This window comes from Salmo salar, chromosome 20, assembly GCF_965601325.2.
Source record: "Salmo salar chromosome 20, fSalSal1, whole genome shotgun sequence".
NCBI classification, from domain to species: Eukaryota; Metazoa; Chordata; class Actinopteri; order Salmoniformes; family Salmonidae; genus Salmo; species Salmo salar.
The window spans coordinates 70,544,475-70,561,847 of record NC_138310.1 but is presented as its reverse complement, the minus strand read 5'-3'; the positions used below and the strand labels follow the sequence as shown (position 1 = coordinate 70,561,847).

Here is a 17,373-nt window from a genome sequence, read left to right as displayed (position 1 = left end):
TTTCTCTTTTCCTCCCTTTCTGTCCCTTTCCCTCATACTCGATTAGAACTCCATCACTTTTCTCCTGTCTTTCTTTCTCCCACTCTTTTTTCTCTCTCTCTCTCTTCCCCCGCCTCCCTCTTGCTATCTCCTGTCTTCTGTTCCCCTTTCTGTCTAGTTCCTCTAACACTCCCTCATTTCCTTCCAGATAACCTGGCATTGCACCGGGTGTCTCCACAGATAATGAGGAGAGATATCGGCCTCTCTGTAACACACAGGTAGGACACATCATCACCATACTTACGTATCTATTGTTTAAGCCTTAGAGGCCCTCTGGGTCTTAGTGGAGTACAGTTGAAGTCGGAAGTTTACATACACATTAGCCAAATACATTTAAACTCAGTTTTTCACAATTACTGACATTTAATCCAAGTAAACAATCCCTGTCTTCGGTCAGTTAGGATCACCACTTTATTTTAAGAATGTGAAATGTCAGAATGATAGTAGAGAGAAGGTTTGATTTCAGCTTTTATTTCTTTCATCACGTTCCCAGTGGGTCAGAAGTTTACATACACTCAATTAGTATTTGGTAGCATTGCCTTTAAATTGTTTAACTTGGGTCAAATGTTTCGAGTAGCCTTCCACACGCTTCCCACAATAAGTTGTGTGAATTATGGCCCATTCCTCCTGACAGAGCTGGTGTAACTGAGTCAGGTTTGTAGGCCTCCTTGCTCGCACACGCTTTTTCAGTTCTGCCCACAAATGTTCTATTCCTCCTGACAGAGCTATAGGATTGAGGTCAGGGCTTTGTGATGGCCACTCCAATACCTTGACTCTGTTGTCCTTAAGCCATTTTGCCACAACTTTGGAAATATTCTTGGGGTCATTGTCCATTTGGAAGACCCATTTGCGACCAAGCTTTAACTTCCTGACTGATGTCTTGAGATGTTGCTTCAATATATCCACATAATTTTCCTGCCTCATGATGCCATCTATTTTGTGAAGTGCACCAGTCCCTCCTGCAGCAAAGCACCCCCACAACATGATGCTGCCACCCCTGTGCTTCAAGGTTGGGATGGTGTTCTTTGGCTTGCAAGCCTCCCCCTTTTTCCTCCAATCATAACGATGGTCATTATGGCCAAACAGTTCTATTTGTGTTTCATCAGACCAGAGGACAATTCTCCAAAAAGTACGATCTTTGTCCCCATGCGCAGTTGCAAACCGTAGTCTAGCTTTTTTATGGCGGTTTTGGAGCAGTGGCTTCTTCTTTGCCGAGCGGCCTTTCAGGTTATTTCGATATAGGACTTGTTTTACTGTGGATATAGATACTTGTGTACCTGTTTCCTCCAGCATCTTCACAAGGTCATTTGCTGTTGTTCTGGGATTGATTTGCTCTTTTTGCACCAAAGTACATTCATCTCTAGGAGACAGAACGTGTCTCCATCCTGAGCGGTATGATGGCTGCGTGGTCCCATGGTGTTTATACTTGCGTGCTATTGTTTGTACAGATGAACGTGGTACCTTAAGGCATTTGGAAATTGCTCCCAAGTATGAACCAAACTTGTGGAGGTCTACAATTGTTTTTCTGAGGTCTTGGCTGATTTCTTTTGATTTTCCCATGATGTCAATTAAAGAGGCACTGAGTTTGAAGGTAGGCCTTGAAATACATCCACAGGTACACCTCCAATTGACTCAAATGATGTCAATTAGCTTATCAGAAGCTTCTAAAGCCATGACATCATTTTCTGGAATTTTCCTAGCTGTTTAAAGGCACAGTCAACTTAGTGTATGTAAACTTCTGACCCACTGGAATTGTGATACAGTGAATTATAAGTGAAATAATCTGTCTGTAAACAATTGTTGGAAAAATGACTTGTGTCATGCACACAGGAGATGTCCTAACCGACTTGCCAAAACTATAGTTTGCTAACAATACATTTTTGGAGAGGTTGAAAAACAAGTTTTAATGACTCCAACCTAAGTGTATGTAAACTTCCGACTTCAACTGTATATGATGGGATTTGTGAAGAAAATACATTCCTTGTTTTTAGCTCAGCTTACTAGCTTGGCACAGACCCCAAACATTTCTTGCATTGGTCTGGTGAGAATGGCGCCTCAAGAATCTGAGAATTTGAGTTATGCAGACACTCAGCCAGACCAGTGTTTATCTGACTGAAAAGTGTGTATTTATTCATTTTGATCTTGCGTAAAAGTTTGGAGAAAAGAGATAACAGATTCCAATGAAAACCATTTGGGATCTGGCAGAATTCCAACACATAAACTTCTCTGGAACAGTTTGTCCACTACTCAGTAGGCAACTCCAACATTAGAAGTTGTGATATAAGTGAAATATATTAATATTTTGCTTCTCTCTCTCCTTCTAAGGTTTTCAACCAAATCCTGGCTCTCACAGACATGCCAAGTGTGTCATAAGAACATGATGTTTGGTGTTAAGTGCAAACACTGCAAGTAAGAAGAAGCCTTCTATACGGTGCATTCAGAAAGTATTCAGACCCGATGACTATTTCCACATTTTGTTACGTTACAGCCTTATTCTAAAATTGATTAAATTAAATGTTTTCCTCATCAATCTACACACAATACCCCATAATGACAAAGCGAAAACCGTTTTTTAGAAATGTTTTCAAATTAAAAAAAATAAGTATTCAGACCCTTTGCTATGAGACTCAAAATTGAGCTCAGGTGCATCCTGTTTCCATTGATCATCCTTGAAATGTTTCTACAACTTGATTGGAGTCCACCTGTGGTAAATTCAATTGATTGGACGTGATTTTGAAAGGCACACACCTGTCTATATAAGGTCCCACAGTTGACAGTGCATGCCAGAACAAAAACCATGCCATGAGGTTGAAGGAATTGTCCGCAGAGCTCTGAGACAGGATTGTGTCGAGGCACAGATCTGGGGAAGGGTGCCAAAACATTTCTGCAGCATTAAAGGTCCCCAAGAACACAGTGGCCTCCATCATTCTTAAATTTAAGAACCCTTCCTGAAGGACAACCATCTCTGCAGCACTCCACCAATCAGGCCTTTATGGTATTGTGGCCAGGCGTAAGCCACTCCTCAGTAAAAGGCACATCACAGCCCACTTGGAGTTTGCCAAAAGGCACCTAAAGGACTCTCAGACCATGAGAAACAAGATTCTCTGGTGTGATGAAAACAAGATTGAAGTCTTTGGCCTGAATGCCAAGCGTCACGTCTGGAGGAAACCTGGCGCCATCCCTACGGTGGAGCATGGTGGTGGCAGCATCATGCAGTGGGGATGTTTTTCAGCGGCAGGGACTGGGAGACAAGTCAGGATCGAGGTGATCCTGACTTGTCTCCCAGAAGATGAATGGAGCAAAGTACAGAGAGAACCTTGATGAAACCTGCTCCAGAGCGCTCAGGACCTCAGACTGGAGTGAATGTTCACCTTCCAACAGGACAACGACCCTAAGCACACAGCCAAGACAACGAAGGAGTGGCTACGGGACAAGTCTTTGAATGTCCTTGAGTGGCCCAGCCAGAGATCGGACATGAACCCTATCGAACATCTCTGGAGAGACCTGAAAATATCTGTACAGCAAAGCTCCCCGTCCAACCTGACAGAGCTTGAGAGGATCTGCTGAGAAGAATGGGAGAAACTCCCCAAACACAGGTGTGCCAAGCTTGTAACGTCATACCCAAAAAGACTCGAAGCTGTAATCACTGCCAAAGGTGTTTCAACAAAGTACTGAGTAAAGGGTCTGAATAATTATGTAAATGTGTTATTTCCATTTTTCTAAAAACCTGTTTTTGCTCTGTCATTATGGGCTAGTTTGTGTAGATTGGGGGGGGGGGGGGGGGGGGGGGGGGGGGGGAGACACAATTTAATCCATTTTAGAATAATACTGTAGCGTAACAAAATGTGGAAAAAGTCAAGGGGTCTGAATACTCTCTGAATGCACTGTAGATTTCCGCTTTCATTTGTTCACAAGTCACTCTGCTCCTCCACTGTCTCCTCTGCTTCCAGGTTAAAGTGCCATAACAAATGTACCAAAGAAGCCCTTCCCTGCAGGATATCTTTTCTTCCACGTAAGCCCTGGTCCATTCCTGCATACAAACGACAAAAAATGCACAATGTAATTATCTTTTTCCCGATACATCCCAAGAATGTCAATTTAGTACTGAATCATTGTTCTCTTATTTTTCAGTCCCGCAAATCCGCCGAGCAGAATCTGTACCATCCGATATCAATAATCAAATTGACCGTACGGCAGAGTTACCAATCCAGTTTGGCACTTTACCTAAGGTGCTAACCAAAAAGCTGGAAAAGTGTTTTAGCATACGTGTGTATGTGTATTAATGTGTATTAATATTAATATCACCATACATGGAACCTCTAATTTGTCCTGAACGTTATTTTATGAAACCTTTCTGTTGAAAACCCTCTTTCAGGACTACCCTTCCATGCTGAGCCAGATGGATTCCAGCAGTAACCCCTCCTCCACCACTTCCTCTACACCCTCCTCGCCCACCCCCTTCCAGCAGAGCAACCCCCCCAGCGTCACCGCCACACCGCCCCCCAATCCCTCGCCCGGACCCCTGGGGACCCGAGACAGCCGATTCCACTTCCCAGGTCCTCACAATGACAGGCCTTTACAGGCCCAAGCGCTCTTCACAGGCCCAAGCGCTCTTCACAGGCCCAAGCGCTCTTCACAGGCCCAAGCGCCCTTCACAGGCCCAAGCGCTCTTCACAGGCCCAAGCGCTCTTTACAGGCCCAAGCGCTCTTCACAGGCCCAAGCGCTCTTTACAGGCCCAAGCGCTCTTTACAGGCCCAAGCGCTCTTTACAGGCCCAAGCGCTCTTCACAGGCCCAAGCGCTCTTCACAGGCCCAAGCGCTCTTCACAGGCCCAAGCGCTCTTTACAGGCCCAAGCGCTCTTCACAGGCCCAAGCGCTCTTTACAGGCCCAAGCGCTCTTTACAGGCCCAAGCGCTCTTTACAGGCCCAAGCGCTCTTTACAGGCCCAAGCGCTCTTTACAGGCCCAAGCGCTCTTTACAGGCCCAAGCGCTCTTCACAGGCCCAAGCGCTCTTTACAGGCCCAAGCGCTCTTTACAGGCCCAAGCGCTCTTTACAGGCCCAAGCGCTCTTTACAGGCCCAAGCGCTCTTTACAGGCCCAAGCGCTCTTTACAGGCCCTAGCGCTCTTTACAGGCCCAAGCGCTCTTTACAGGCCCAAGTGCTCTTTACAGGCCCAAGTGCTCTTTACAGGCCCAAGCACTCTCTAGATTCCTACCCTGTTCCACTAGCATTTCACTCCAAAGCAACACTTCTCCAGTATCTCTCACAGGCATCCACCCCAAAGACTCTAGATTCCTACTGTGTTCACCTCAATCACAACACTTAACTCCAAATCTACCCTAAGCCAGTAATAGCACATCTCTAATCATATTCCAATTCCTAATTACACTTCATTTGCTATTTTACCACTAATCATATCCTATTATAACATCTCCTTAACTGCTTGTGGCTTATCTAACCCAATCATATCGCTCTCTCCTGTCTATTTTCCTCTGGTGGTTGTTTCTCCTCTTGTCCTTTAGCTGGCTGTTATTTACAACCTAGACAACAGTTTATCTTCCCTGGTGAGTTAACACTGAGTTAACACCGCTCCCTCCCTGTGTGTCCTGTAGTTCTGCCCAACTAGTACAGTACCATCCCCTTATCATGTTCCCTCTCTCCCCATTTTGCTTTGCTGCAGTGGCATACTATGACTCATGCTATGTTGTGGGAGGGGTCATGGGGGATTTGTGTCACCTTGGGCACTGCTGCAATGGCATGTTGTCGTCTGCCACTGTAGTTTATTACAAGCTTTTAGCAGAGCCATAATATTACAATGCTGATAGCTTTGGCTTTTATAGTGCATGCCTGCCCTCTGGTAGACAAAGAGGTGAACTGACTGGCTGTGCTGCTTGGCGCTGTGCATGGTTTGACAGAGTTAGAGGCAGCCATCACAATTTAGAGAATATATGCTCTGAAGTGCAGTGAAGATAGATTGGCTTAGTCACATAATAGTTGTACTATGAATCAGATATTTGTGTTCCTTTGCTGAACAACCTCATTGTTCCACACACAGACGTTTCCTCTTCACCGTATCCTGTTGAACTAAACTCTGAAGGCCACCATGGCACTGGGTAAGAGGCAACAGCATTTAATGACAAAGTCACTGTAGAGTCCGAGTCAAGACCATTTAAAATGCTGTGGTTTTTAACCCACATTGTCTACTGTAAGTCCACCATATTTACCATATTTTCTACTAGACAGGGTTAGGTTAAAGTTAGAAACCCCTGTTTATGGTGATGCTTGTCCCCACAGAGATACACAGCAGCTGGCCCAATTAGAACCTCCATCTCAGGGACAGGAAGGAGGATCGGTGAGTACCCAAAATCCCTAGGGGCAGAAATATAATAATAATAATAATAATATTAATAAATTACATTTGTAAAGCACTTTTCATTATACAACAATAATCTCAAAGTGCATAAAATTAAATAGAAAATAGAAAAATAGTTTAAAAAGAAAACAAATATGTACAGTGCATTCAGAAAGTATTCAGACCCCTTGACTTTTTCCACATTTTGTTAAATTACAGCCTTATTCTAAAATGGATTAAAAACAATTTTTTTAATCCTCATCAATCTACACACAAAACCCCATAATGACAAAGTGTAAACAGTTTGTTTGAAATTTTAGCAAATTTATTAAATCTAAAAAACAGAAATACCTTATTTACATAAGTATTCAGACCTTTTGATATGAGACTCAAAATGTTGCTCAGGTGCATCCTGTTTCCATTGACCATCCTTGAGATATTTCTACAACTTGATTGGAGTCCATCTATCAATATAAGATCCAACAGTTGACAGTGCATGCCGTAGATTGTCCGAGAAGCTCCATGACAGGATTGTATCGACGCACAGATCTAGGGAAGTGTACCAAAATATTTTTGCAGCATTGAAGGTCCCCAAGAACACAGTGGCCTCCATCATTCTTAAATGGAAGAAGTTTGGAACCACCAAGACTCTTCTTAGAGCTGACTGCCCGGACAAACTGAGCAATTGAGGGAGAAGGGCCTTGGTCAGGGAGGCGACCAAGAACTCGATGGTCACTCTGACAGAGCTCCAAAGTTCCTCTATGGAGATGGGAGAACCTTCCAGAAGGACAACCATCTCTGCAGCACTCCACGAATCAGGCCTTTATGGTAGAGTGGCTATACGGAAGCCACTCCTCAGTAAAAGGCACATGAGTTGGAGTTTGCCAAAAGGCTTATAAAGGACTCTCAGACCATGAGAAACAAGATTCTCTGGTCTGATGACACCAAGATTGAACTTTTTGGCCTAAATGCCAAACGTCACGTCTGGAGGAAACCTGGCACCATCCCTACGGTGGAGCATGGTGTTGGCAGCATCATGCAGTGGGGATGTTTTTCAGCGGCAGGGACTGGGAGACTAGTCAGGATCGAGGGAAAGATGAATGGAGCAAAGTATAGAGAGATCTTTGATGAAAACCTGCTCCAGAGCGCTCAGGACCTCAGACTGGGAAGAAGGTTTACCTTCCAACAGGACAACGACCCTAAGCACACAGTCAAGACAACGAAGGAGTGGCTACGGGACATGTCTTTGAATGTCCTTGAGTGGCCCAGCAATGCTCCCCGTCCAACCTGACAGAGCTTGAGAGGATCTGCAGAGAAGATTGGGAGAAACTCCCCAAACACAGGTGTGCCAAGCTTATAACGTCATACCCAAAAAGACTCGAAGCTGTAATCACTGCCAAAGGTGTTTCAACAAAGTACTGAGTAAAGGGTCTGAATACTTATGTAAATGTATCTGTTTTTATCATTAATACGTTTTCAAAAATGTCTAAAAAACAGTTTTCGCTTTGTCATTATGGGGTATTGTGTGTAGATTGATGAGGAAAACAAATTAATTTTATCAATTTTAGAATAAGGCTGTAATGTAACAAAATGTGGACAAGTCAAGGGGTCTGAATACTTTCTGAACGCTCTGTATATCTAACCATATCATGAAAGCAACAATCAAAGTCTAGGAGAAGGGTAGGCCAGCTGATGAATCTTATGGCCACAACAGTCTGAACAGCCCTGAGGTTATCAGGGAGGGAGTTCCACAGGCATGGTGCTTGGGAGGAAAAGGCACAGTCCCCCATTGTGTGGAGCCTGGTCCTGGGGGCATGGAGGAGTTTAGCGTGGCTTGAACGTAAGGGGCGTTTAGGTTCATGGGGGAGAGTAGGTCTGACAGGTAGGTGGGTCAGATGCCATTTAGGGTTTTTTAGACAAGGAGGAGAATGTTCAAATAAATTATTTGAGGAACTGGTAGCCAATGGAGATCAGCAAAGATGTGGATGATGTGGGCAGAATTTTTTGTTTGTGTCAGAATCCTTGCAGCACTCTTTTGGATGAGCTGTAGGTTATTAATTGAATTTGCAGGCAGTCCCCCAAGTATTGTGTCCCCATAATCAATTCTGGAGAAAATGAATGCATGCATTAGCTATTCTGCGTCAGATTTGGTGAGAGAGGGTCTTAGGCGGGAGATGTTCTTCAGGTGAAAGAATTACGTTTTACAGACGTGACTAATGTGGGTATTGAAGGAGAGAGCATTGTTGAATTTCACACCCAAATTATTGATGACTGAGGCGAGGGGGATGATGTGGCCAAGTATGGCAGGGCAGTTGCTGCAGGGCGGATGCTGCAGGTCAGATGCTGCAGGGCAGATGCTGCAACAATGATCTGCTGGAGGATGTCTGTCAGCATTGCCTCTGCCTTGTTGCTGTTGAGTTGGAGGAAGTTGTTCTGCATCCAAGAATTGCCTTCTTCCAGACAGATGGACAATGTTGACAGAGCAGATGTTGTATAAGGCGTTGTTTTAATGCACACCTGTGTGTCGTCTGTGTTGTAGTGGAAATGGACACTGTGCTGTCTGAAGAGCTGGCCAAGTGGGGGCATGTAGAGCAGGAAGAGGATAGGTCCTAACACCTACCATTGCAGGCTATGATGGACTCCTCTGATCTTGCCTCACTGAGGGTGACGTACTGCTTGCGGTTAGAAAGGAGGAGTTAAACCAGTTTAGGGCAGTCCCAAAGATGGTAGTGTGCTGTCTGAGGGGCTGCACTAGAATGGTTTGATCTACTGTGTCAAAAGCAGCACTGAGGTCCAGAAGAATCAAGATGGTGGGGGATCCTGTATCTGCAGCAATGAGCAGGTCATTTACAACCTTCACCAGGGCTATCTCAGTACTGTGCATGAGCCTAAAGCCAGACTGGAGAGCTTCATAAAGCTGGTTAGCACTGAGGTGTGACTGAAGCTAAGTTGCCAGTATGTTCTCCATGGCTTTAGATAAAAATGTGAGGTTGGAAATAGGCCTGTAGTTTGAGAGGAGGTCTTGGTCAAGGGATGGTTTCTTGAGCAAGGGGGTGATGACAGCGATGTTGAACAGTGACGGCACCTGCCCAGTATGGAGAGAATTGCTGAACAATTTGAGAGCAGCTGAGTATGTTTTGAACAGTGATGTTACAATAGGGTCGTGGGGGCCACTGGTAGTCTTCATTTTATTAGATGATTTCTACCACAGCAGCAGGTGAGACTAGAGCTAAATCACTTAGAGGGGGGTCAGATATGGGTGGTGGGTTAGGAGCCAGAGTGGGGTTGAGGTTGGAGAATACAATGTTCTTTTGAATGGTGTTGATTTTAGCCTTGAAGAACTCAGGAAATCGGTTGCATTGTTCGGTACTTTTTGAAAAAGTGAAAGAGAAAACAGTTCAATTTTTTGAGATTGGGAAACCACCCAGCAGCATAACCTGATCAAGTGACAGTTCTCTAGTCTAGTTAATTATGTGGTGCAATGATACGGACGGGACCATTTTACCATATAGAGAACTTACTCTGTTTGGGTTTCAGTTTTTATTCCGATCTCTCTACTTGTGCTGTTGTGTGCAGATAAACCGGCAAAAAAAATCGAATAGACTTCTGAAACTGATTTCCAGAAATTTGCAATTACATGGAATACCGGCCTAAATGTATGTTTTGTTTGGATTGACATGACACAATTTGTGCATGCTTTGTCTCTGTGTATTCAGGAAGAGGAGGCAGAAGAGGAGGAATACCTAGGAGAGGAGGATGAGGGAAATGGTAGCAGGGAGAGCAGAGAGAAGGGCCACACAAACGGAGAGTGTGATGGGGATGAGTTAGAGGACCTGCCCAGCTACCGGGGCAGGATGGCCGGGGGCCGATGGAGGGGACCCATCTCCCGTAAGGCCAGTCAGACCAGCGTGTACCTGCAGGAGTGGGACATCCCCTACGAGCAGCTGGAGCTGGGGGAGCTCATTGGCAAGGTGAATGGCTACAGCTTAACAAAGTGTTAAATATACAGTACCAGTCAAAAGTTTAGACACACTTACTCATTCAAGGGTTTTTCTTTAATTTTACTATTTTCTACGCTGTAGAATAATAGTGACGACATCAAAACTATGAAATAACACATATGGAATCATGAAGTAACCAAAAAAGTGTTGAAGGTCAGTAAATTTGGAAAATTAAGAACTTTCAATGTTTCTTCAAGTGCAGTTGCAAAAACCATCAAGCGCTATGATGAAACTGGCTCTCATGAGGACCACCACAGGAAAGGAAGACCCAGAGTTACCTCTGCTGCAGAGAATAAGTTGATTAGAGTTACCAGACTCAGAAATTGCAGCCCAAATAAATGCTTCACAGACTGTTCAGAGGAGACTGTGTGAATCAGGCCTTCATGGTCGAATTGTGCAAAGGAACCACTACTAAAGGACACCAATAATAAGAAGCGACTTGCTTGGGTCAAGAAACACGAGCAATGGACATTGGACCGGTGGAAATCTGTCCTTTGGTCTGGAGTCCAAATGTGATATTTTTGGTTCCAACCACCGTGTCTTTGTGAGACGCAGTGTAGGTGAATGGATGATCTCCGCATGTGTAGTTCCCACTGTGAAGCAAGGAGGAGGTGTAATGGTCTGGTGGTGCTTTGCTGGTGACACTGTCTGATTTATTTAGAATTCAAGGCACACTTAACCAGCATGGCTACAAGCAATATGCCATCCCATCTGGTTTGGGCTTAGTGGGACTATCATTTGTTTTTCAACAGGACAATGACCCAACACACCTCCAGGCTGTGTAAGGGCTATTTGACCAAGAAGGAGAGAGATGGAGTGCCGCATCAGATGACCTGGCCTCCACAATCACCCGACCTTAACCGAATTGAGATGGTTTGGGATGAGTTGGACCGCAGAGTGAAGGAAAAGCAGCCAACAAGTGCTCAGCATATGTGGGAACTCCTTCAAGACTGTCGGAAAAGCATTCCAGGTTAAGCTGGTTGAGAGAATGCCAAGAGTGTGCAAAGCTGTCATCAAGGCAAAGGGTGGCTACTTTGAAGAATCTAAAATATATTTTGATTTGTTTTAACACTTTTTTGGCTACTACATGATTCTGAATGTGTTATTATTTAGTTTTGATGTCGTCACATTTTATTATACAATGTAGAAAATAGTAAAAAGAAAAACCCTGGAATGAGTAGGTGTGTCCAAACTTTTGACTGGTACTGTACACTCAGTGGTCAGTTTATTAGGTACACCACCTCGTTGACGAAAATGGTTCGCTCCTACAGACAGTGAGTGACGTGGCCATGGCTTGCTTTATATTGCAGGCAGGCATCGAGTGTATCTACACAGAGGTGGGGTAGTAGCAGTGGTGGAAAAAGTACCCAATTGTCATACTTGAGTAAAAGTAAAGATACCTTAAAAGAAAATTACTCAAGTAAAAGTGAAAGTCACCCAGTAAAAAGTCTTGTAAAAGTCTAAAAGTATTTGGTTTAAAATGTACTTAAGTATCAAAAGTAAATGTAATAGCTAAAATATACTTAAGTACCAAAAGTACAAGTATAAATAATTAAAAATTCCTTATATTAAGCAAACCAGACAGCACGATTTTCTTGTTTTTTTAAATTTACAGATAGCAAGGAGCACACTTCAACACTCAGACATCATTTACAAACGAAGCATTTGTGTTTAGTGAGTCTGCCAAATCAGAGGCAGTAGGGATGTTCTCTTGATAAGTCTGTGAATTAGACAATTTCCTGTCCTGCTAAGCATTCAAAATGTAACTAGTACTTTTGGGAGTCAGGGAAAATGTAAGGAGTAAAAAGTACATTATTGTCATTAGGAATGTAGTGAAGTAAATGTTGTCAAAAATATAAGTAGTAAAGTACAGATATCCCCAAAAAACAACTTAAGTAGTACTTTAAAGTATTTTTACACCACTGGGTAGTAGGGCTCATATTCAAGTGAATTGGTATCTGCATGTGTAACACGGGTCGTATAAGGGGACCAAGGCGCAGCGTGTGGAGTGCTCATACTTTACTTTAATGAAAACTCTTAAACAAAAACAACAAAACAACAGCCAACAGTTCCGTCAGGTATACTAACAAAACGGAAAACAACTACCCACAAACACAATAGAAAAAAACCCAACTTAAATATGATCTCCAATTAGAGGCAACGAGGACCAGCTGCCTCCAATTGGAGATCAACCCAAAAAACAACAACATAGAAATAGAAAAACTAGAACTTAAACATAGAAATAGAAAACATAGAAAACCACCCAAAACACCCCCTGTCATGCCCTGACCTACTTTACTATAGAAAATGACATCTTACAAGGGTCAGGACGTGACAGCATGTCTCCTTTTTAAAAAAAAAGGCCAATGGATTCAATTCGAGTTCCTTGAAAAGTAAGATAAAAAAATAGGCTTCAGGGTAGCTAATAACACAAGTGCCCATACTGTACCTCCCTATTCCAGGGCCGTTGGGGGAAGGTGCATAAGGGGCGCTGGCATGGAGAGGTGGCCATCCGGCTGCTAGAGATAGATGGTAATAACCAGGACCACCTGAAGCTGTTTAAGAAGGAGGTGATGAACTACAGGCAGACCCGCCATGAGAACGTGGTCCTCTTCATGGGAGCCTGCATGGCCCCGCCACACCTCGCCATCATCACCAGGTTAGGGGGAGGGAAGGGGGAAAGGGAGGTGGGGATGGTAAGGGAATTGAGCAGGGAAAAGCTGGAACCCTTGAATCAATCTATGAGAAGTATTAAAATGTGTTTTGGTTTAACAAATGAGGAAACCAGGAAAGGCTTTGTTTTGAGAAACGAGATGACCCAGTTTTCACTCCCTTTCCCCCCTGACATTTCCTCTTGTTTTCTCTCAGTTTCTGCAAAGGTCGGACACTATTCTCTGTTGTAAGAGATGCCAAGAACACACTAGACATCAACAAGACAAGGCAGATTGCTCAGGAAATTGTTAAGGTGTGGTATTACTGTTATAACTTCTCTTTAATTGTAAGTACATTGTAAGCAGCCCACTCTTCCTTTCACTGAAAGTGACTAAACTCTGACCTCTTCCTCAGGGTATGGGCTACCTTCATGCTAAAGGAATTGTTCACAAGGACCTGAAGTCCAAGAATGTGTTCTATGACACAAACAAAGTGGTAATCACAGACTTTGGTTTTTTTGGAATGTCCGGAGTGGTACAAGAGTACCACAAGAGGTAAGCAAAAAAACTCTTTGTAAAAAGTTGAACACTCTGAGAAGCATACTTCTATACCTTTTGAGTCCAGATGAAAGATCAAAAGTGTACGTTTCTCCATCTGTGGGTGTCTGTTTGTGTGTCTGGGTCTGTGTGTGTGTGTCTGTGTGTGTGCCCAGGCGAGAGAACGAACTAAGGCTCCCTCATGGCTGGATCTACTACCTGGCCCCTGAGATCGTCCGCAGGATGGGTACTGGGAACCATGAGGACCGCCTGCCTTTCTCTCATGCTGCAGACGTCTACGCCTTTGGGTGCACACCATTTCTGGCCATCTTATATCCTGCCATAATAATAATACTGCATTTACTTAAATATAGGACATCTGAATGCTTTTAGAAAATTTTGCTCAAAACAAACAACACTGGATTTATGGGGGATACATACATAAATCGGTTGAAATGTGGCTCCCCATGAAATGAATGTGTATATGCTGTTTGTATACAAGGTTAAGACTGAGGGGCTAACCATACAGTATATTTCACCCCCAGCACCATTTGGTACGAGCTGCAGGCCCGTGGCTGGCCACTCACCAACCAACCGGCAGAGGCCACCATCTGGCAGGTGGGCAGCGGTGAGGGCATCAAGAAGGTCCTGGCAAAGGTCAGCCTGGGCAAGGAGGTCACGGTAAGGTCAAAGAGCAGTTTGTGACAGTGTGATGTCCTCTGGGAAGCTTAGTGTACTGTATTGACATGATAATAAACCAAACAATATTATTCTCAGTGTGCGAGTGATATCATTAAAACAGACTGACATCGTACTACCAGAGCCAAAACCTTTGATGAATGGGTTATCAAATAAAATAAAATGTTATTGGTCACATACACATGGTTAGCAGATGTTAATGCAAGTGTAGCAAAATGCTTGTGCTTCTAGTTCCAACAGTGCAGTAATATCTAACAAGTAATCTAACAATTCCCCAACAACTACCTAATACACACAAATCTAAAGGGGTGAATGAGAATATGTACATATAAGTATATAGATGAGCGATGGCTGAGTGGCATAGGCAAGGAGCAGTAGATGGTTTAAAATACAGTATATACATGTGATATGAGTAATGTAAGATATGTAAACATTATTAAAGTGGCATTATTTGAAGTGGCATTGTGTAAGTGACTAGTGATCTATTTATTAAAGTGCAGTGATGGGGTCTCAATGTAGGCAGCAGTCTCTCTGAGTTAATGATTGCTGTTTAGCAGTCTGATGGCCTTGAGATAGAAGCTGTTTTTCAATCTCTCGGTCCCAACTATACATCTACGTTGTGTGTATAGCTATAATGATGGATGTAGGATTACATAAATACCCCCCCCCCCACCCCCCCCCCCCCCGTACTGTAGGAGATACTGTCTGCCTGTTGGTCCTTCAAGCCAAAAGAGCGTCCCTCCTTCACCCAGCTGACTGACATGCTGGAGAAGCTGCCGAAGCTCAACCGCAGGCTCTCTCATCCAGGACACTTCTGGAAGTCAGCCGAGTATGTATCCTAAAGACCAGGATCCCATTTGACATATACTGTATATACTCACTGTATATATTTAAAATACTTCTCCTATGTCTATGGGGATGCAACTCCTGAATGCATTGGGTTCACTCATGGCTCACAATGTACCTGTTGATCCCTCTCCCTCCAGTGATGTCACATTGGATGGAGCCGGGAGATGTTTGTATGAGTGGGTGAATAAGAATGTGTTTATGGTGGAGGGGTGTAGCCCTCCGATAAACCTGGGCCTACTGTATGTTTTTTTGTAAGACCTTTGATTTAAATAACTAAAAGGGATGACTGTGATACAAATCACCAGCTTTATATACAGTTGTCTTCAATAGGACATTTTTGCTAAAAGATAGACATTTTATCATTTTTAACTAAAGGTTGAACAGGACAAAAGGTGAAATAGCCTGTTGAAACTGTTTGGTTTGTGACTGTTCATTTCAGAGCTGATTGTTTTGATTCCCTAAATCTGTCCATGTTCTAAAAGAGAGGATACTTTATAATAGCACCACCCCCTACCCCTCTCCCTGTCTCTATGCTGTCCATCTCTGTGGGCAGTGATTGGAGGCTTGAGTGTCCCACCTCTCCTGTGTCCCCCTTTCTGTGAATATTTCTGTCATACCTCTCTCTCTTGACATCTCTGTTTGGGTCTCACTCACTCACTCCCTCCCTCCCTCTCTTCTTCTCTGGGCGCCGCTGCTCTCTCCTGGATGACCACTGACTGACTCCACCTGTTCCTGCTCCACTTCACCCTCCCTGTCTCCCTTGGACCCCTCCTTCTCCACCTCCTCTTTACTGCCAACCCCCTCAAACCCCCTTCCCAACACCAACGTTTGTTTCCCCATATCATTTTTTTTCTCTTCCGTGAACATCTTCTCCTATTGATTCATCCCTCCTCCACTCCTCTCCTTGATCTATCCCATCTTACTTTCTTCTTCTCTCCTTGCTCTCCGTGTGAAGGCCCTGGGTTCATCATCATTGCTTGCGGGACCATTGCAGTAAGGGCCTGCAGTCTCGCTGCCCCTACATATACAAATAACACATCTCTCAGTGGCAACTTGTGCTTATCAATTCTAAGGAATAGCCTGTTTGGTATTAGATTCAGAGGAATTCAGAGGAATGGACTACCCTGCATAATGTCATCAACTGGTATCACAGCCAATAGAGTAACCAATATATAGAGTAATGTATCTTAGTCAACTTGCTAAATGTACCATAATGCACTGCCTGGGTTGTTTGTTAGTTTGTTGTTCTTTGCCTAACTGTAGTTCATGTATTGACATTTTGGTACTAGTAGTGGCGCAAACAGTCTAGTCTAACCGCTTGCTTTCTTTAAAATGTTCCTCTCTCTCTCTCACGCTCGCTCTCTCTCACGCTCGCTCTGTACTCTCTCTCACGCTCGCTCTCTTCTCTCTTTTCCTCTTTCTCTCTCTCTTTTTCTGTCTCTCACCCTTCAACTTAGTTCTAGCCTTCAGTATGCAAGAGGAAGTAATACTATGAGGTTCAATGTCAAATGTTGATTTGCCTCTTGTGCACTCTTTGTGTGCCTGTGTCAGCATGCCCTGTGTGTGTGTGTATAGGGACATGTGTGCATGCTTGTTTGGTTGGTTGCTGAATGTAATGTGCTGGACATCCAGAGGTTAACCCTGTGAAAGACTGTAGTGATTGAATGTTAGCAGTGATAACAACACAAATATAAATGTATCCAATATATAAATATATATAGAATTGTTTTATTTAATGTACAGATAACATTTATTTTATTATGTGTACAAAGTCTTTATATTACATTGTACGTTACATTATAGGTACTTCACATCTAATTATGTAGAGCTTTAAAACCTATTTTTCCCTCATAAAACACCATGTAAACAAATTGTACATTACTTAAAGATGGGTTGATGGTTTTTATGTAATAAGAATGTATATTTTTGTACAGATTGTGGCTACACTCTGAAAGAGTTTCTGGTTTCCTCAGTGAAAGACGATAAAACTAAACTCACGTAATTTGGTTCTGTGTCTTGTTTTGGAATGCTTACAACAGTTTGAATGTATGATCAGTTAGATAAAAAAAGGTATCACTTTACATTAAGGATATATTAAGCAGCTAAATTACAAGCACACAATTCCCACTAGACACCATTTATACAGTTGATTTATTTCCAAGTGTTTGATTTGATTTAAAGGGGCAATCTGGGATTCAAAACTTTGACCTCAAATATGGGTGCCAGTGACTCACCAGTTCCCAGA

At 43.4% G+C, this 17,373-nt stretch overlaps 1 protein-coding gene across 5 annotated transcripts in view; it reads left to right on the top strand.

Annotated features, from left to right (window-relative positions):
* LOC106581250 (kinase suppressor of Ras 1) overlaps positions 1-17,130 on the top strand; it is a 62,488-nt gene extending 45,358 nt beyond the window's left edge. For 4 of the 5 annotated variants that reach the window (XM_045703883.2, XM_082966709.1, XM_082966710.1 and 1 more), the window contains 15 exons: positions 188-257; positions 2,365-2,448; positions 3,990-4,051; positions 4,171-4,268; positions 4,415-4,595; positions 6,095-6,152; positions 6,334-6,391; positions 10,108-10,362; positions 12,855-13,051; positions 13,261-13,357; positions 13,459-13,598; positions 13,757-13,888; positions 14,126-14,261; positions 14,975-15,108; positions 16,084-17,130. In XM_045703883.2, coding sequence (XP_045559839.2) covers positions 188-257; positions 2,365-2,448; positions 3,990-4,051; positions 4,171-4,268; positions 4,415-4,595; positions 6,095-6,152; positions 6,334-6,391; positions 10,108-10,362; positions 12,855-13,051; positions 13,261-13,357; positions 13,459-13,598; positions 13,757-13,888; positions 14,126-14,261; positions 14,975-15,108; positions 16,084-16,162 — 1,781 coding nt within the window. In that variant the 3' untranslated portion in view covers positions 16,163-17,130. Of the gene's footprint in view, positions 1-187; positions 258-2,364; positions 2,449-3,989; positions 4,052-4,170; positions 4,269-4,414; positions 5,604-6,094; positions 6,153-6,333; positions 6,392-10,107; positions 10,363-12,854; positions 13,052-13,260; positions 13,358-13,458; positions 13,599-13,756; positions 13,889-14,125; positions 14,262-14,974; positions 15,109-16,083 lie in introns of those variants that run through there. The other variant, XR_014381913.1, reaches the window with a different exon arrangement.
* Positions 17,131-17,373: the final 243 nt, after the last annotated feature.